This window comes from Cucumis melo, chromosome 2, assembly GCF_025177605.1.
Source record: "Cucumis melo cultivar AY chromosome 2, USDA_Cmelo_AY_1.0, whole genome shotgun sequence".
NCBI classification, from domain to species: Eukaryota; Viridiplantae; Streptophyta; class Magnoliopsida; order Cucurbitales; family Cucurbitaceae; genus Cucumis; species Cucumis melo.
The window spans coordinates 13,952,953-13,973,910 of NC_066858.1; the positions used below are offsets into that span (position 1 = coordinate 13,952,953).

General features: G+C 38.6%; 1 protein-coding gene across 3 annotated transcripts; it reads left to right on the forward strand.

Annotated features, from left to right (window-relative positions):
* The first annotated feature begins 679 nt into the window (after positions 1–679).
* On the forward strand, positions 680–20,408 carry LOC103487366 (FIP1[V]-like protein). 3 transcript variants are annotated; one of them, XM_008445654.3, is made up of 10 exons: positions 680–1,797; positions 3,409–3,662; positions 4,300–4,426; positions 4,674–4,742; positions 4,864–5,001; positions 15,734–15,835; positions 15,954–16,294; positions 17,159–18,833; positions 19,277–19,812; positions 19,888–20,408. In XM_008445654.3, exons 1-10 carry the CDS (start codon positions 865–867, stop codon positions 19,898–19,900), a joined length of 4,188 nt encoding a protein of 1,395 aa, XP_008443876.2. In that variant the 5' UTR covers positions 680–864; the 3' UTR covers positions 19,901–20,408. The 3 variants fall into 3 exon arrangements, with proteins under 3 accessions (XP_008443876.2, XP_050937518.1, XP_008443875.2); XM_051081561.1 differs by having other exon boundaries at positions 19,893–20,408; XM_008445653.3 differs by having other exon boundaries at positions 19,277–20,408.
* The last annotated feature ends 550 nt before the right edge of the window (positions 20,409–20,958 follow it).

A 20,958-nucleotide genomic window follows, 5' to 3' on the forward strand; every position in this document is an offset into this window, starting at 1 on the left:
AGCTAGAAATAAGATATTATTTTAGAAAATGCTAGCTAATTTGCCATTAGTGTTTCAATCAAAAAATTTATCTTTGAGGATGAAATTATTCTTGTTTGGGAGTCAAATGGCAACGTATTTGTAAAGAACCATTTAGCGATTCATCTGTCAACCCTCGTTGAAGTTGGATGACACCTCCCTTTGTTGGACACTTGAAAGTAGAATATTGATGTTGCTTCGAGCCCTAGTAGATATACAATATGCAAGAGTGAGTGCTTCAAGATCATTTGGGTTGCGTTTACCTTGCCTTATCTAGATCTATCCCAAGATATAATAATGGCAAGGTTCTTGAAGCGAGGACTATTTACAATGACCTACACACAATGTTTCTTTTTTGTATATTCAATGCATTATTGTTGAAACTCACAGAAACCCTTTTCCGGGCAAACTCGAATCTATTTTAGGATTAGAAGACTGTCTCAAATACACTTTTACGTTTTTAGATAGGAAAATAATAATAATAATCATTAAACCAATTACAATAACAATAATTTTGAATTTAAGATGGATCAAAATTAGTAAAATAAAATTTAAATTAATGGAAAGTAAAGTAAAAAAACCCAAAATAGGGAGGGAGTGAATTGGTATTTTGAAGCCAAATAGGAAAAATATAAAAGGGTTTGTTGGGGGAAAAGAAAAAGAAAAAACCTAATGAGGGGAAACAAGAAGGAGAGCAAAAATCAGTGTATTTGGGAAGTCTTGAACATGACAAGCAAAAGCCTACATTGCCACACTCCTTAAACGCTCGCCTCCAGGTTCAAACAATCGCCACCCTTCTTCTTCTTCAACCTCTTCTCTTCCTTCTTTTGAATCCCCAAATTCCCCATGGAAGACGATGATGAGTTTGGAGATCTTTACACCGACGTTCTCAGACCCTTTGCTTCTTCTTCTTCTTCATCTGTTCCTCAACATCAACTTTCTTCTTCCGCCCCTCCGCCTCTTCAACGTTCGATCGATCTCAATCACCATCACGACGACGAGAATCCATCCTTTGGAGCTTCTTATTCAAACTCTCGTGTTCCTTTGCAGTTTTCCAAAGAAACCCCACCTCTCCAGCCGCCTCGGGAGTCTACACCCGTCGCTGGTTCTTTTGGGTTCGTTTTAAATTTGGCCGCTAGAAATGATGGAGATGGTTCTCGGGTTAAGGGTAGTGAGGATTTTACGTCTGTTGATGTTGAATTGTCAAATAGGGGTTTGGAGGATCGGAATTTTGGTGTTGAATCTGGAATTGTTGGTGGTTTGGAGAAAGATGTTAATTTGATGGATAAGGATGTGAAATTCGATATTGAAGAGGGGAATGCTGGGGTTGAGGATGATGTGGGTGTTGAACCGATTATTCCTGGCTTGTCTCCCAGCGTTGGTATATCGATCCATGGGACAAGCGGGAATTTGGAAAACGCGGAAGGTTTTAGAATGAATGATGCTTCAAGAGACCGGGGTGATGGCGGTGACGACTGGGATAGTGACAGTGAGGACGATTTGCAAATTCTGTTGAATGATAGTGATCGTGGGCCTATGGCAATGGAGAGAGGTGGATTGGTAGGTGACGATGAAGACGAACCTCCGCTGGTTATTTTGGGGGATAATGATCAGAATCAGGTTATGGAAGAGCAAGAGTGGGGGGATGACGCAGTGCCAACAGCGGACGGCGAGAGAAAGGAGACGGGTGAGGCCGCAAAATCTAGTGCTGGGATGGTTGTGGCACCAAAACTTGGATATAGCAATTATGGTTATCGTCCTTTTCATTCTCAATATAAGGTCAGTGTATTATCCGTTTTTCCGAAGTGTGACAAGTGTATATGGGGGTTTTTAAATCCCCTCTTGTCAACGATAATCAGAATGTAACTTTTTGTTTGTTATTATAAAACGTGAATAATACTCATGTGGTCATTACTATTGATTTTGTAATTTAGATTGCGATTTTACTTTTAGCCTTTCTTATTGACATAAGAAATTTTGGATGGACTGTGTAAATTACTGAATTTGTATGATAATCATGATATCAGTTGAAAGTAATAAATAATCATTGATTAACCTGGAAAACTTGATATTCTTGAATCTTGATTTCATCCAAAAGTTGACCCCTGGTGTTATGCCACCCCTCTCAACTGGTGTTTGATGTGTAATAATCATCGTGGCGAAGACAACGATCATGTGATCAAATGCGAGTTTTCTAGGAATGCATGGTCTTCTTTAAAACCTTTAGCATCAGTGGTTCGTGTCCCCCATAGAACACATGTTTTCTTTATTCGGCCAGTGTGTGAGCATTGTTTTTTGAAGGCAAAGGTAAAATATTATTGGGCAAATGTTGTTCTGTGGAAACTCTTTGAAGCTCTCAAGAGAAACTGCAGGTTTCATGAAGGCAAGTCTAAGAATGTCAGCGAAGTGGACAATTTGGATTTGTTCCCAGCTTCTAGATAGTTTTTTTTATCTAAACATATTTGTAATTGTATTCTTGATTCAAGCCAATTGGAAAAGAGCTTTTTGCAATCTTTGTTTGTCTGGGGATGGATTCATCATCACGTACCTCCTACATTTTGGATTACTAATATATAATTACTTGGGGTCTAGCTGGTGAACATCATTATTCCGCTTGCTGTTTTCTATAGAAACTCTGATGTGGACTACAACTCAAATGGTTGAAGATATTTTTCAGTTCCACGATTACGATCTTTGAGACACTTCCTACACATCCTTCAAGCATTTCAGTTAGCCAGCAAAGAACTTGTTAACGATATATTGTCTATTCAACTGGTTTACCCTTTCCTGTAAAACTGAAATTCTCTATGCCTGCCATTGCTACAATTTTCTGTGTACAGCAGTGTTTGAAATGACCCATGACGTGAATAATATTTAAGGGTATCATAGTTTTTGGTTCTAATTGTCTTATTCAACACAAGTGAAGATTGGTGACAATTCATATCAAAAATTGCCGAAGCATTTATCTCACTCCTGGCACTACTCATATCCTAATTGAAATCTTTTTAGATATTTGGCAAGTGGTCCTGAACAGTGAACATTATCCTCAGAGTTGATGAGAGAAATGAAATTGTCTTTATATTAATTTTCATTGAAAAGTACAAGTGCTGCAGCAAGCCAAAACTTCTGCTTTATGTGTGTTTTTGTTGTTGTTCTTGTAGTCATGATCATTGTTGCATCAAGCCTTTCACAAAACCCGTTGGCTATTTTTGTTATTTTAGTCTGTTGGTTAGATCATTACACTGGAAATTCTTGGATTCACTTATATTGAGTAGTTGTAAGCATATATTTTTTTAAGATTTCAACTGCTGATGGTTAAAATTTATTGCATACTTTCTGCTTCCTGCTTGTTTCTGATAATAAAGCCCATATTCTTGGTGGCATATGTAGTATGTGAGACCTGGTGCAGCGCCTTTTCCTGGTACTTCTGCTTCTGGCCCTGGAGGAACTCCAAATCAAGTTCGTCCACTTGTCAACATGGGCCCTGTTGGTGGTCGTGGTAGAGGTGATTGGCGTCCGGCAGGACCAAAAGATCCAGCTTCAGTGCAGAAAGGTTTTCATTCAGGTTTTGGAATGCCTGGATGGAGCAATAATATGGGAGGGCGTAGTTTTGGTGGCCTTGAGTTCACTCTGCCTTCACACAAGTAATACTTGCTTTGGTCTACTGAAGGGGTTCTATGTTGAAACATGATTTGCTAGCCCTAGTTTATTATCAATTACATGTTTCGATTTCTGGAAAATTTTCAACTTTTAAATACCCTAGGTGTTCTTATGCTGTTATGCATGTGAAATGACCTACATATGTTTTTGTGTGGAATGAAATAAATGCTATTAAAATTTTTTTTCTCCTTTCTTGTGACATGTTGAAATTATCTTTTGTATGCCCTATAATCTGGGCTCTTTTTTATATCTTTGGATATTTCATTTGATCAGTGAAATTGTTTCTTATCCTAAGGGACAATACCATTTAAAACTTTTTTGTGTTCTGTTCATTAGACACAAATCACACAACTTACATTCAGCTTCTGGGAGAATGCTAAGTCTGCATATTTTTCTGCTTCACAAGGTTGACCTTAATGACCTAAAAATTTATACATTAAATTGTTCTTTCAAAGTCATCCTGAATGACATGAAAATTTTGATATTTGAGAGCACTTGTGCTTTGTTTTGTTTTTAATTTCGTTTTCATAATTCATTTGTTTCGTTTCAATTGCCTAACTAATGTTTCAATATTCTACTTTGCTAATTGTTGTATGTTGTGATCCTAACTTTGTAATTCAGGACAATTTTTGAAGTTGACATAGATAGTTTTGAGGAAAAACCATGGAAATCTACTGGAGTGGACATATCTGACTTTTTCAACTTTGGTCTCAATGAGGATAGCTGGAAAGAATACTGCAAACAGCTGGTAAACACTTGCCTTTGTTTGAAATTGGCTTCATAGATGTCATTTTTTGGAGTATAGAACCCCTTCCCCTTTCCTGGCAGTGTTTTAGTTTTGACTACTGAAATTTAAGGTATTTTTTCAAGTTTTTGTACTCCCCACTTTTTGTTTGGCCTTCCTACAAGACCTTTTTGTATTCTCTCATTCTTCTTAATAAAAGTTGGCTTTTCACAATAAAATTAAAATAAAAAACCTTTTCTTTTATGTACAGGAACAACTACGCCTGGAGGCTACTATGCAAAGCAAAATTCGTGTATATGAGAGTGGACGGACAGAACAGGTATGTTAAAGGTTCTTTCATGGAAGGATTGAGTTCTTTAAAGCCACATTTTAATATCTTTTAAAGCCATGTTTCTTTACAACGTCTTTCAATCTCAACATTCTTTTGGTTTTCTTTTCAGGGCTATGATCCTGATTTGCCTCCAGAGCTAGCAGCTGCTGCAGGTATTCATGATATTCCCAATGAACACACTCTTGGGAAGTCCGATGCTTTACAAAATGATGTAGGAAAAGGAGTAGCTCGTGTGCGGCCACCTCTGGTATTTACTATGTTTTATCATTCTTGTGATATGCAGAGGGGAACCCTTAATTCATTTTACATTTACTAGGAAGAAGTTTCATATGAAGGCTAGCTGTTTGAGGTGAGGAGTGAGTACATTTTTGTGTACGAGTCATGTAGGGCTTCTGAAACATATATGTGGGTTGTGTGTGTGTGGGGGTGGGGGGGGGGGTATGTCAGTCAAAAGCATGGACCAACTCACGAGGCAGTATAGAAGGGGACAGTGATTGATTCTTCTGTTTCATGGGAAAATTATTTGAAACGAATAATTAGTGGACATGAAAATTGTGGAGGAATTGGGATTCAGTTGGATGCATAGGTGATTTTCTTTTTGGTGTTCAAATGGAGGTAATTTTCATAGCTAGATATTCTTAGTGAGGCATAATGTTGATATAATCTTTTAAAACAAAAAACCTGAAAATATTTTGAAGAGAAAAGAAAAACTAACACTCTAAGGCCTGGGAGAAGAGAGCTCCCCCTCCAAGAAAATGTTAGGCCATCAATTATATTTCATTATTAAAGAAAGGGTAAGAAAGGAATTAAGGAGGGAACCAAGGTTTAAGGAGAAGGAAGGGCAAAGCGATTTTGTGAATTCGGGGGGCTTTTGTTAGACCTCCAATATTGTTCCAGTACAGCAGAAAGAATAAAAGAAAGAATTAGAAACGGAGGGGCCTTTTTTTAATAAAATGATCATTAGTTAAGAAAGTTGTTAGAGGTAGTTGAGTAGTTAGAAAGGGGAGAGGAGAGTTTATAAAAGGGGTTTAGGCGGGAGATGGAGGATAGACTTGTAGTAAAGAAATCAGTCTTGCATTTCTTGAGAGGAGGAAGCAAGAGAGATTGTGACCTTGTGATTGAATTGAGATCTCCTCAATTCAATCCTTTCACCAAAATTACTAATAAAACGCTGCTGGAATTTCATATTGAAATTCGGTTCCTATCAGCTTTCATTCAAAAAAAATGAAAGAATTTTCCCATACAAAAAAAAACCAGTCCAACAAAACTACCCCATTAAAAAAGTGGACCAACTAAGTAAAATATTGCCTATCTGTCTGTTATGTTGTTATGGTGATGGGAGTATATAGTATGAGGTGAGGAAATGCTGAGGGTAGCTTGGTTGTTAGTATTTACTCGTGGGAAAGCAATAGATCGGGGAGTTGTATTGTATTAGCCTTAGGAATGTTGTCTTCCTCTCGTATTGGTACTAGAGCCTTCATCTGGTGAAAATTTTGAAAAATGTTACAGAAACCATTTGAAGAAAGGTTAGATGTGATTGACTAAGAGATAGTTGCAATCCATGCAATTGTTTAGAAGTTGACTGCGATTGAAGAAACCTTGGCTTCTCTAGCTTAAAGTATCAAACGATTGGGTATTCAGGTTGAAAAACAGTAATGGACGTCGAATATTTACTCGGAAGATCTTGGTGAATCTTGTTTACGTGGGAGTTATAGTAAAAAGTTGACCAAATGCTTGAATGATAATGGGAGGTTCCATTGTGGTAAAAAAATCAAGGGAATCACATGTGCTGTTTTCAGAGCTCATGCGAACGACGACGGATGGAAAGAGCAATGGAAGTGGAATTGACTGGTTGTGTTACACAAGTTGACAGAATTGGAAAAGATGATTGTGGTTGTGATTGGTTCTGGAGGAGTTGCACCAGATTGGTATCATGCTAAGGAAGAAAGAGAGCTGTTCAAGAACTAGAAGAACTAGAAGATGGATTGCTTGAACAATTTCGACCTTGATGGAAAGTCGATTTCTGGACAATTTTTATCGATCAAGGAAGAGACCGCGGTGGAAGAGTATTGACATCAGTTTTTAACTAGTGGCACTTTTCCCATACGTACTAGATGCGGTTATAGAAGAGACATTTATGAATGGGTTGCTACCTTGGGTCAAAGCTGAGGTTGAGTATTGGCAGCCTACTGGGCTAGTGAAGAGGATGAAAATAGCCAAATACGTTGAGAATTGTGAGTTGACTTGTGGGAAACTCTTAATTGCCCAACGGAGGCCCAAAACCAAACTCTTACTTCTAAAGTCAGTTTACCAAATGCAAGGAAAGAAATGACTAAATCAATTGAGAATATGCCCATAAGAATTATTATCTTTGTCTTCTTTACTGAAGGGAAAGGATTGCCTTGAATATTACATTAAATAGTTCCACTGTAATTTAAGAGATGTAGGACCGTAATCACAAAAGAATGTCTTAAATTTACATTAAGAGAAAGCTATGTACGTGAAGTGTTTAAAAAAGGTGGAGAATTCTGTCACTTTGTCTTCGAAGATGCATCGGTTTTGCTCGAGCCAGATAAGCCAAAGAAGGCTTTAACAAAGCAATTCCAAATGATCTCTTTTTCCTATTTGACGCCGGTGAGAGCACGATGAGATTAATCACCTTGCAAGGGGGCAGTGCTCGATGTCAAGTGAGAAGGGCCGACAAAGAGGTGCCAAATGCAAAATTTAAATTGCAAAAGGAGGACAGACATTTTTTTGGTTGCAATGAAAGATACTCAATAGGACATTGATGCAAGATCAAAGAAACACAAGAACTTTAAATTTTTGTAGTTCATGAAAATGCGGAGGAATCAAAATTGATTGAAAAGGGAGATGAATCAAGTGAGCAGGTGAAGTTGTAGGTGGATGATGTGAGATTTTTGTGGATCTATCCTTGAATTTGATGGTTGGGTTGACGAAGTTGAGGACAATCAAGTTGAGAGGGATGGTCCGCAACTATGGAGTGGTGGTGGTTGTAGATTGCGAAACCATGCGCAACTTCATTATGCAAAAGTTAGTAGAAAATTTGAAACTACTTGTTACCAAAACCACTAATTACGATGTGGTAATGAGAACTAGGACAATGGTGAAAGGTTGAGGGATATGTAAGTAAGCGGATGAAATTTTGGGAGTTCTTGATTGCGGATAGTTTCCTACTTTTGAAATGGGGGGGGGGGGGGGTGATGTATTTTTGAGTATGCAATGATTGTCTCATCCAGGTCACTGAAGTTGGACTAGTGAACATTGACTTTTAAAGTGAATCAAGACATAAAGAACGTCATGTCGAGAGGGGATTTGGTTTATCTAAAAGTTGATGGTTGCATGGATAATTTAGTCGAGTGTCAGTATTCGAGTCCAATGTGAAAGGAGAGGTGGTAGTTCTGTGTTGACTATAGTGTAGGGGTACATGGGTTGGGTTGGGTTAAGGAGATTTTCTGGACCAACCTGAAAATTCTGGTTGGTTGGGTTGGCTACCCGAATGACCCAAGCGGGGCGTACGACCCAACCCTTAAACTTTAGGTTGGGTCGTTGGGTTATAAAAATGGATTCTTTTGTTTTGTTTTTAAATAGAAAAGGGCAAGAGAGACAATGAAATGTACCTAAAGAGCTCACATTTGGAAATGCAAATCGATGCCAAAGAGCTGGAAATCGAGAGAGAAGGAGACGAAGCAGATGACTAAGATCGAGGTAGAAAGGGAGGCGACATTGACTGAGATGATGGAGATGCCACAACAACGAGAAGAGCGAGAAGTTGAGAAAGCAAAGGAAAAAGGAGAGTTGAAGACAAAATTTCTTTGTGCACAAACGTTGTAAAGAAATTGAACAGAGGTTGAATGAACCCATTGTGACAGACTTGAGTGTTCTCTTTCAGGGTGCTGCAGAGTCGCCAGTAGATCAGAAGAGTGCTAAAACTTCTTTTCATGCTCCGTGAAGTGAAGTTCCCGCTCACCTGAAATCAGTGGTAGAAGACTGCAATTTTATTTTAGCTTAACTTTTAGCTTTACTCTTTGTTCAAAGCAGGGGGCATTTGTATGGAGTTTGTTACGTATAATATGAGAGGTTTAAAAAATCCAAACAAGAGACTGGCCCTCGAGAGATTTTTGAAAACACATAACCCGTAGATTGTTTCAATCTAAGAATTAAAAAAAAGGATGAATTTGACATAGGTTTTGTCAAATCAATCTTGAGCTCCGAGGAAGTAGGGTGGGTTTTTGTGGAATCAGATGGATATTCAGGAGGATTGCTCACCATTTGGGACAGGAACAAACTAATGGTCTTAGATTCTTTGAAGGGAGGTTACTCTCTGACTGTTAAATGCCTCACGCTGTGTAAAAAAGTTTGCTGGATCACAAACGTGTATGACCCCAACGACTACGGGGAGATAAAATTCTTATGGCCAGAGTTGTCTGGTTATTGTTCACAAGCCTGGTGTGTTGGTGGGGATTTCAACATCACCAGATGGGCTCATGAGAGGTTCCCTTTTGGAAGGGCCACCAGAGTTGGCCAACTTGCAGTGTCCTCGAGGTACTCATTTCTGGGTGTATGAGGATGGATCTTATGAGGAAGAGGGTCAAATTAATTTTAAAGGAAACATATGGGGTAAGGCAGGCATCAGCTCGCTTGCTGTTTTCGTTATTTTCACTTCCAGTACATCCTGTCAATCTCCATGCACCTGAAGAGGATCCAACTACCCTATCTGACTGATCTGTGCCAGATTATGTGGAGCATGGGGGAATTCATAAGCGTCTCTTGTTTGGGATTGAAGTATCTGGAAGTAGCACTTTGTTTAAGAAGGCTACATTTTTATATGGAACATGTTCACTCCAGTAGAGCTTCAGAATATAAAGCTATGATTCAAAGCAACATATATAAGTATCTTAGTACTTTGCTTGTGGGCTGGGAGCGGTTTGACGAAGAAGCTTTTATTGAAAAGAAAACTGGAGCCGTTATAGAAGAGAAATTGGTTGCTAAAAAGGCTGGCACAGGCTCTCTAGGAGGCATTTTGAAGCATGTTTCCTGTTTGTTGAAGTTATTTTGTTGTGTTTGTTGGGTTGAAAATTGTTAGCAAGACTCTCAGGCTCAAGAGTGCTTTTTGCCTTTTCTTGCTGTCTTCTCTCCCTTCTTTTTGAAGCTATAAGCGTGGAAGTATGCAGCTGAATTTCGGTTTCTTATTGAAGTTGTTTCTAAAATAAACAAAACCACTACTTTTGCTTTGTAGTTTTGCTCTCATTTTTGGATTGCGATCTAGAGGATTTTGGTTTTGTTTGTTCTATTTTTATTGATATTTTAGTAATTTTCTCCTCTTTGCTCCTAGTATAATTTTCTTGTACTATGAGCATTAGTCTCATTTATTATCATTAAGAAAGAGGTTCATTTCCTTCTAAGAAAAAAAAGAAATCGAATGTGGGAGACAAAGAGGGACTGAGGTGAAAGGAAGAAGGAACTATGCACGAAGGGTGAGGGATGCGTGAATGCTAAGGGGTCCGTTGGAGGCTAAGCAATGTGAGAAAATGAAACTCTAAATGGATCTTATAAGCTAGATATAGTTTTTCTTAATAATAATATTAGTAATTCGGGTTGGGTTGGGTCGACCCAAAAATTTCAAATTGTAATCCAAGATCTAACCTGACCAAAAAATATAAAAAAATTTACGCAACCCATATAATTTGGGTTACCGTTCGGGTTGTTGGGTCATTTGAAGACCCTAGTTTATAGCCTTCAACAATGTCACTATTCTCGATAAATTTTCAATCCATGTAGTTGAAGAGTTGTTCGATGTTGAGTTACATGGTGCCAAGTTATTCAATTGCCTGAGGGTGCTTTCATTTATCTAGTGTCCCATGTCTCTCAAGCTCAAGCGTGTTAGTCCACTTTTCCTAGTCTCTCTGAATTGGTTGAATGGCTTGCTGAACCCTTGGAAGTGTATGGTTATTGGAAGAATGCTACTACATGCGTTTGGAAAGTCTTGATTAGTTGGGGGGATTTCCCAAAACAGGAAGCTTTTTTTGAGACCCAATCTCTTGACATAGCTATTTTCGTGGATGGCTCTGCTGATGCCCATCTATGTTTTCATCCAAATTTTTACGATGGCATCAATCTTTATATTGAATGATGTTCCCAATACAAGTACCCGTGGACTCTTTTATGTCAGAATATTGTAACTGTTGTATTAGATGGCAGTAGTGCTTTTAGTCCTTCCACTGGAAAAGATGGCTTATTGAAGTATACGCCCTGCTATACTCCCAAAAGAGGATGACATCTAAGATCATTGTACAGCAATGCCAATATTCAACAATATCACCAGGATGCTTTCCTTGTACCTTATTAGGGTCGATGGCATGCCTAAATAGGAGGTAGACTCCTATTTAGCATTAATGGACCAACTAAAGTAATAATGTGCTTACTTTAAAGCACACTTACTGCCCTTTCTGTTTCATAGTTGTTTGTCAATAAGGGTGGTAGTTTGCAGGGGATTCCTTTATCTCATGTCAGATCTTGTCAAAAGCTTCACCACTGTGTTTGATGTGATAGTTATTTAAGTTCGAAGGGATTTAATTAAAAAGAAGCATGATATATCATCTCTATGAGGAAAATGATGCTAATCCATGGATTGAGTTATTATCCAAATTGTTTTACATTTGGCAAGCCTAAAGTTTGGTGAAGTGGATGCCATAGATGGATATTGTTACAACATTCTCTACTGTGTTCCAACAAGGATTATCCGTGTCATTTTTCATATTGCTGTTATTTTCTCTCTTGAGTTTGTCTAGGACAAACTTCAACCTCCATTTTAATAGTTGTCTGGCTTGAGGGGAGGTATGCAGCCCTCTGTTTGACTTTTGAACTAACGCTTCCCCAACAAATCATGATGGTGAAACTGATATGCATAGAATGGCGGGTGATATGGGTAAAAGTTTCAGTCGTTTTGGAGGTGGACTGGTTGTTAGTCTGAATGTGAAGACCTTCCAAGTGTTGTACCTAATTGTGATGGCAGCATATTGGTTGCAAATGCAACTACACTGCTTCTTGTGGACATTGATCCCCTTTTCATTTCCCACTTAGTTTGGACTGCTTTTACAGCAATATTTTTAGTCATTTTGCCAAAGCGAGCTTAGCTTAATGGTAATTGGCATGTTCTAACATCCTAGAGGTGGGAGGTTCGAATCTCTTAACCCCCAGTTTTGTACTAAAAAAAGTGTTTTTAGGCATTTTTCTGTATTACAGATCCTACAAGAGAGGCTCAAAAACACCTAACAACTCATGAACAATCAAATATGGAAAATATATTGAAATGTAAGCTATAATATCGCAAGAACAAGTACTTAACCTTTGGAGAGGGCTAGAATCTCCTAAATTCCCACTCAAGGAAATTCACTACAAAATTATTCCTCCCTTTCCCTCACCCCCTCTCCTATTTATTGCAAAATAACCTAACCAACTTAAGAACTAATTACTAAAATCCCAAATAATCCAAACTAGGAATCCTACAATACTCCACCTTTCGAAGAACCTTCTTGTCCTCCAGGCTTGTTTACAAAACAGGATCACAAAATTGGCCAAGGTTTTTTTTTTTTTGATAAAATACTCAACCTCTTGGAAAAGAACCGTCCCCAATTTGGGCTTCAATTAATTCATTTAAGTTCAGCACATTAAGCAGCCAACAACTCCACAATATTTCTACGGGCCTATCTTCACACCATTTGCAGTGGCTTTGAAATTTGAAAATCTTCCCGAATGGGCTAGGCTCATGTTCCACTTGCTGGTTCACCCCTTCCTGGTCCCAGCTCCATCTTCCTTAAAATTAGCAATTAGCTTCAAGTAATTCCAGCCTATATATTCCAACCCAAAATAATGCTGCTACTTTGCCTATCCAATGGTCCTAAGTTGCTTGGTTGATGTTGGGCCTATTAGAGACATGTGAGGCCCATATTTCATGAAGGAATAAACTGTAGCTCTGGTCGAGTTCCTTGCCTTTTCACTTTTACACTTGTTTATCATCTCTTCCAATCTGCTAGTGTTTTCCACCCACACAAATAAATAGGCTTGCAACTACAGCCCAAAAACCCTCACAAATTTTGTAATACCCTTTTTATAATCACCCGTCCCACCTCTTGATACTTCACGTGGGAAGGGATTACTTTTCCCACCTTTTCACAAAAATTGCAGCACTTTCCATCGATCTTCTCCATTCTCCGCTAGCTGCTGTCCTCTGCAATTATCACGGCAGGCTCAATCTTCATCTTCTTCTTCTTACGATAGCAACCCACATCTATTACCATCTTTACTGTTATTAGTTTCTTTGCCCAACTCGGCGACCAAATCCGATGCTTTGCCTATTTTGTTGTCCCTCTCTACCGCACAACACTTCCACCACCTCCATCATAGTTCAGAGATAGGAAGCCAAATCATTTCACTTACCATGATGCTTAACTTGGGGAATATTTGGCCTAAGTTTTCAAACGACCCTTCCTTGACACCCATGGTAGTCGGAAAGTCATCCACCCTCCCTTTGTTCCTTTGCCGGTACCCATGCTCTTCTACTGGAGTGTCTTTTTTCTCTTTGGCTGCTCTTCCTTGGTGCGTTTGCTGTGCAATCAGGTTTTGCTTTTCCACAAGGATACTGTATCGTCATGGTGAGTCGGATTTTGGGTTTAAATCAAAATAACACTCAGGCTGAAAATCTGTCTTTAACTATTCTCCCCTTTTCTGACTTGGCAATGAATTGGATCCCATTCGCTTGATTTACAATCAGACTGTCAACACCTATCTTTGCCAACTTCTGCCAAATAAACCCATTTCCATATTTCTTTGATTTCTCACGAATTGGGTTGGTTTTCTTCAACCTATTAAAATGAACAATCCACGTTAGATAAGTCCCCTGAGAAATCCCTAACTTTCCACTTTGGTCTGCAATTTTTTTTGGCCCATTAGGGCATAGCTTCTTCGACCCATTTGTGAAAAAGTCTCCGGTCCCAGCTCACTCCCATCCACTTGGTAAGCACGTGGATAGAATTAGGATTCTTCAACGTTAACCGTCACTGACTTCCTCTTCTTTCTCTTTCTTCTTTTGGACCCACCACCGGAGGCAACTAACTGCAACCAACTTGTCTTTGTCGTCTTCTCCCGGACTTCTTCTTTTGGCCGCTTCGAGACTTCACATTGATCCCCGCTGATCCTTCCCCAGCTCTTTCTGGTGATCACCATACGAAGTTTGCCCTTCCGCTATCCTTGAAGATTCATCTCGGCTACCCATGCCATCACTGTCGAGAATGGTCTCCCCTCATATCTTTTTCACGATAGTTTTCTTCTTTGCTTTCGTTTCTGACGTCTTGGATACCTGTCGCCTTCTCAAATTCTGTCTGCCACTTTACTTCTCTTTGTTTATTCATCGTTTCATGCCAACACACCTCTGGCCATCATCTTCATCGTTTTTTCTCCGCTCTTCCCTTGAACCTTGCAATGGCTGAACCTTTTTTCCTGTTTTCTTTGCCATCTCAGCCACTCTTATTCTCCTCTACCGTGGAACTCCCCATCATCTCTCTTCTTTTCTTTTGTCTCCATCAATTTTATCTCCTTGCCATTCCCGTGGATTCTATCAAATTCGCCTTCTCTCCCTTCTGTCTTTGGTGGTGATTTCCTCTCAACAGCCCTCGCTGGAGCAATTCCTTCTTAATGAACTCTTTTCCACATTTCTGAAAATCCTTCCATGAACCAGTTTTCCACTGGATGCATGGAAATTTCAGACTCAACTCCCACCACTAGCGTTTCTTGTTTGTCTTCATGTTAAAGTTTGATTCTCTGAATTTCAAACATTCAACATCTTTAAACGTTCAAGAATGGACCGTATCATTTCTTAGATCTCACCCTTGCTGTTGTCGACGTCATCCAACCTCTCTTCGATTGTCTTTTGAACCATTTTCTTTTCTTCTCCGTGGTTTGTTTGCAACTTCTCTCGGATTTCTCGTTCAATTCTTTCGCACTTGCAATCTGCCATCCTTTCTGCATCTCCTCCCATATCCATGGAGATTCTCCTCTTTAAGCCGCCTCCCATTTATGATCTGCGGTCCATTTAAGTGCTCGCTCCCATGTCCATTGTTCTTCCCCCATTGTCAATAACAAATTACCCAAGAAAGAATAGTTCTAATACCAATTTGTCAGTATCCCAACCTAACAAGAGATATTAAAAAACGCATAACAACTCAAGAGCAATCAAATATGAAAAATATATTGAAATGTAAGCTATAACATTGCAAGAACAAATAACCCCTAGCCATTTGAGATTGCTAGACTCTCCCAAATTCCTACTCAAGGAAATTCACTACAAAATTCCTCCCTTTCCCTATCTCCCTCTCCTTTTTTTTTGTAGCAAAATAACCTAATCAAATTAATAACTAATTACTAAAACCCTTCTTGCAAAACATACTAATTATCCCCAAATAATCCTAACAAGGAGTCTTACAGGTTATTGCTTGAAGAGGCTTCTTGGAGCCACTGGAATTGCTAAGGATGCAGTGTCCTTTAACGATGTGGTGAGTTTTTGGTACAAGAGTATTAGTGAGGCACTGCCGTCTCTGATGTGACTCAGATATCTTTTGGAGTGGAGGTTGGTTTTGTATGAGACACTGGCGCTTTTGTGGCAGTGTTAGAATATATGGTTAATTGGAAACTAAAGGCGGGGGAAGGTATCAAGTAGCTTAGTTTTGTTGGGAGAAACACCTCTTGGGTGGATGATTGTGAAACTGTAAATCGTTTCCTCTACCAATATGATTGTCTTTTATTTTATTTTATTTATTTTCTGGTTTCTTTCATGCCCCTGCTCCTTTTCATCTTTCTCTTGTAATAAGGTCTATTGCTTTCATGAAATTGTATGCTGTGGGGGTTAGTTTAGACTCTACTTTGTTCTAACAATGAAGCTCAGTGATTAAAATTTTCCTTCTCAGCCTGCTGGCAGAGCAATACAGGTGGAAGGTGGTTATGGTGAGCGTCTACCCTCAATTGATACTAGACCTCCCAGAATTCGGGACTCTGATGCTATAATCGAGGTATTTTATCAATCCTTTTATTAGGCAAAATGACTATCGCCTAACTGGCATACATGTGCAAATTAATATTAATTCTATATCCCAATAAAAAAGTAACTTTAGCCGTTTGGCTCTATAGATTGTTTTGCAGGACTCTTTGGATGATAATTCATCCACAGGAAATTGCACCCCGAACGAACATAATGATGATCCGTCAGGAAAGGATTTCAAAGTCCAAGCTGAGGATGATGATGCACAAATTGAGAGTGATACTGAATATCCTGACAATTTTTCAGAAACTCATAATAGTGAACTGATGGAAAAGGTTGGAAGAAGAAAAACATCAATGAATTCTCCTTCTGACAACACACGTGAAGATGTGAATTTGGCTTTCAATTCAGAAAGGCCAGGACACCATCCCGCTTCTAGAGGCAATACCCCTGCTTACTCCGCCCAGAGTTTGGGTATTATTGAAGAAAGGTTGGAGTCATTTGTTAAACTTTATTCGTTCACCACCAAGTCAAACTGACTAGAGTATACATTGATTAAATGTCACACACACTACTTAAGGAGGTCTGTCCTCTTATCATGTTTTACAACTCCGAATATTTGACCTGTGTTTTGCATTTAGGCACACTCGATGCATATCTCATTTTATCAGAGCTTGGATTGTATAAATTTCCAAGTTGGAGTGCTTTTAGATGACAGTATATGCCATTTCGCATTACTGATTGTATAGTTTTGTTCGAGATCATTGTTCATACCATAAATAGTTTTTGTGGACATTTTTTATGTGCTTGTATATTCTTCGTTTTTTAACAATAATAATAATAAAAAAAATTCAAGTTACATTGAAGTAAAACTTAAAAAGAAAAGGAAAAAGAGAGAGAGAGTAAAGCTTAAGAAAAACTGATCCAATTTTCATGCTTTTATTGAAGAAGCTCAAGGCAGAACTGAACCAAATTTCTCATGCTTTTGTTGAAGGGTTTTCCTAAAATAATTTAGGCCCCAATTAGTAACCATTTAGTCTTTTAACATCGTGTTTGTTTTTTTCTTTTCTTTTCAAAATTTCTTAGTCACAGTTTTCGTATTTCCTAGGTAAACTGTTGAACTTCTAGCTAGAAACAAAAACTAATTTTTTCAAAACCTATCTTTTGGATTGGATTTTGAGAACACCTAAACTATAGACAACAAAACAGAAATCGAAGTGGTGTTGAAAGACTATCAAAGTAAAAAACCAAACACCAATTGATTATCAAATAATCTTTCCTTTTTCTGTGTTTTTTGTAGCTCAGCATTGACAATCTGATTGAATTTCTTTTTTCTCTTCTTTTTTGAGTACAGGCGGTCACAAGGTAGAACATATAATAAGTCCCCTCATTCCCCAAGACAGAACTTACAAGATAGAAAATCTTCTGACAGTCGAGAGGAAGGATCTGCTGGAAGTATGGATGATAAACGCAGTCCACAAATGTCATCTCCGGCAATGGTCGAGGCTACCCAGGAGTATAGTGCTGAAGACAAGGATGCTGAACATGATGAGGATGCTGAACATGATGAGCTAATTGAAGCCGACAAGAATCCTGAAATAGATCGAGAGAATGTGAATTTCATTTCAACCAGCAACACTAGAAAAAATGAGAGTGATGATGAAGAAATGGAAAATAATGAGAAGTTGAGTCCCATAGTTGAAGCACTTATGGTTAAAGAAGATGACGATGAGGACTCAAAGGCTGCAAGTAGTGAAAATAGAAAAACAAGATCAGGGAGCAGCAGGGATTATCAGAAGTGGCAGGATGGAGTCGAGGAGGAAGTATTTCAAAATAGACGCTCATCAAGCATGGGGAGTGTCAAGAAGTACATGGATGAAAATGAACAAAATTTTCGAAGAAAAGATAGTGATGACAAACAAGATGAAAGGAATCGAATTGATGTCAAGGGAAGGAAGGATGCTTATGCATACAGAGATTGGGATCCTAGCTTACCTCATCAGCATCCCTTGAAAACTGATGGTTTTGATAGGCGAAAGGAGAGGAGTAATGCTGAAGCTACTTGGCAACGAAGAGATGATGATCCTTATTACAGGAAAACAAGAACTGACGAAACAAGAAAGAGGGAATATGATGATGAAACGGGATCTAGGCACAGGAGCAAAATTCGTGAAATTGAGAGAAGTGATAAAGATGAACGTCATCTAACTAAAAAGTTAGATAATGGAAGCTACAGGGCTCATTATGATAAAGGTGCTAGCTCAAGGCACAGGGAGAGAGATGACAGTTTGAAGAGTAGATATGAAAATGTGGATAGCTATTATAACAAGAAAAGAAAAGATGAAGAACATCTTAGGCGAGAACACGTAGAGAAGGAGGAAATCTTGCACGGTAAGAGAGAGGGTAAAAGCCACCGTAAGCGAGAAAGAGATGAAGTCTTTGAACCGCAAAAGAGAGATGAGCTACTGAGAGTCAGAGATAACCTTGGTGATCACCATATTGTAGGGCACAAAGAGGAGTGGTTGCAAAGAGAAAGGAGCGATAGGCCGAGGGATAAGGAGGATTGGCATAGACCGAAACAATCTCGGGAGGAAAATCTATCAAAGCGGGATAGAGATGAAGGAAGGAGCTCCATCAGGAGTGGGCATGGAGCAGAAGAGAAAGCATGGGGGAGCCATGTCAGGGTGAAGGATGAAAACAAAGTTTCTGAAAAGGAGTACCCAGGGAAAGATGTGCGTCACAGTGAACAAAATAAGAGGAGGGATAGAATGGAGGAGGAAAATTCTCGTCGAGGGCGTGAGGATGCTTATTCACGGCGAAATCCACCTAGTACTGAGGACAGAAGATCTAGGCTGGAAAAATCTAGTAGTGAAAGACATGCTGCTAATGCTTTTGATAATCAGAGAATACATGATAAGAGGCACAAAGATAGCAAGATGAAGAACAGGGAAGTAGATGGCAGCGACCACAATGCTTTAGGTCCTTCCAAGAAAAGCCAAGAAAACCAAAACAGTTATAGGAGTCAGATGGTATGTTTCATTTTATTGGTTTGTTTTATAGATATGAAAATAGTACCTTTTGCAGAAATTGAAATTGCAAGGTTTTTCGTAACACTTACCAATTCACATGGTGGGATTCCTTTCTTGTGTCTATCTTTCTCCTTTGCTGATAAGCTGTTATATTTGCAAATTTGATTGATAAGAGAACAACTATGGAGTCTAGCTCTTCTATAAGTTTCAAGCATGTGCCTACCTGGCGATTATCTTTTTAAAATTCTTTGCGTCGTCCTTCCCTAATTGTTTCTTTGGTTACAGAAAATCAGTTGTTGAATTATCAGCTTACCTCTTATTTTAGCCGGTGGTTGAATTTCATTATTGGTTTGGCTGGAGAGATTTCCTTGTGCTCTAGCTTTTTTGTTTTCATTATGAACCTTTTCTTATTTAATTTATTTAATCCTTTTTATTCGCTCTAGGTCTTGAAAGGCTCTGATGATCATGGGGATCCTGAGCATTCAGTTCACCATCATGGGTCCAGAAAACATACCGATGATGCTTCCACAGACGATGAGCAGCGAGATTCTAGGCGAGGGCGCTCAAAATTAGAACGTTGGACAAGTCACAAAGAGAGAGATTTCAATATCAACAGCAAGTCAGCATCATTGCCTAAAGAAATTGAGAATAACAATGGCGGATCTTCAGAAGCCAACAAAAATCCAGATGACTCCATGAAGACAACAGAGACTGTTGACAATCACCATTTGGCTGAAAAGAAAGAGAGTGGTGATATAGAGCCGAAGGGTGGTGTTTCTGATACGAAAGTATTGGAGGATAGGCATATGGACACAGTCGAAAAGTTGAAGAAGAGAAGTGAGCGTTTCAAGCTTCCTATGCCAAGTGAGAAAGAGGCTTTGGTGATAAAAAAGATGGAGAGCGAACCACTGCCGTCTTCTAAAAGCGAGGCTCCTGCAGATTCAGAGATAAAACCAGAACGACCTGCTCGGAAACGAAGGTGGATTAGTAGTTCATAATTGAAAAACAAAAAACCCCTATTTGGTTGTAATCTGTGGCGTTTCTTTCTTTCAAGGGAAGCTCCATGACAAAGAGGCGTTGTCCATTTCACCCAGCACCGCACTCTGCTCAGATCTATTGAGAATGCAATGCCTTCTAACTGGAGTAGCTTCTGCATGAGGGTGGCACCAATGAGAAGGCCTCTTCTCTCTCTCTCTTTTAGTGAAATATATATTATTTTGTAACCATATTATCATCATCGGGATCAACTTTTCTTATAGTATTTGTATATACTACTAGCAAGAGATGTAACATTGAATTGATTACTGAAAGCGGCTTAGAATGCATTTAGACACACTGTATGATTGTTGCCTACAAATTTGTCGGAAATCATTCGACTGAGGAACATCGACATGTTTGTTTTAGGACATCTTAGTCTTAGAAATGTGCTATACTCAGTTTGCTACTAACATTACGATGACGATGAGATATATTTTAGAAAAATGTATCCTTCTCCCCTTCCCCCCACAATGTTTGCTCATTCTCAAAGTTAACTACTTTGACATAAATGAATGAGATAAATCCCATTTTCTTTGACTGTTGTTCTTTCTACATGTCGAGTAAATGTGTAACCGTTGTATTATGATACGTTTCAAGAGTGTATTTAATTTAACAATGTCTTTTATCTTTATATTTCACGACATTTTGCCTATTTTGATATAAAACATACCTGATTTAGATTACAAGATTAAAGGTTTGAATCTTTTTACTTCTTATTAACTCCAAGTCGTATAACTTCAAAGTTATTGGAATTTACTATGTTGTTTTCCACTTAAAATACATGGAACAAAAAGTTATTAAAAATATTAATTTAAATAAATATCTATTTTTGGTTGAAATACTATTTAATGTTACTAGGTTTCATTTTGTTTGATCTATATGTTTTTCATTGGTGTTTTGATTTTTTTCGCCAATTCTTATAAATATTAAAAGTATGTTTAGTTTTTTTTGCATGAAAATTATTGTAAATATTGAGAGTAGTCCAAACAAGGGCCAAGGGCCAAGAGTTGAAGGTCAAAGCCTATAAAGCATCCAAAGGAGGTATACATGAGCATACATTCGAAAAGGAATATGCCAATGCCTCAAA

Bases quoted from the DNA above. Each gene is read 5' to 3' on its own strand.
- LOC103487366 (XM_051081561.1), top strand. From the start codon at position 865: ATGGAAGACGATGATGAGTTTGGAGATCTTTACACCGACGTTCTCAGA. The intron at 5,002-15,733 runs GTATTTACTATG...TTTCCTTCTCAG, and splicing joins CTCGTGTGCGGCCACCTCTG to CCTGCTGGCAGAGCAATACA. The intron at 16,295-17,158 runs GTTGGAGTCATT...TTTTGAGTACAG, and splicing joins TTGGGTATTATTGAAGAAAG to GCGGTCACAAGGTAGAACAT.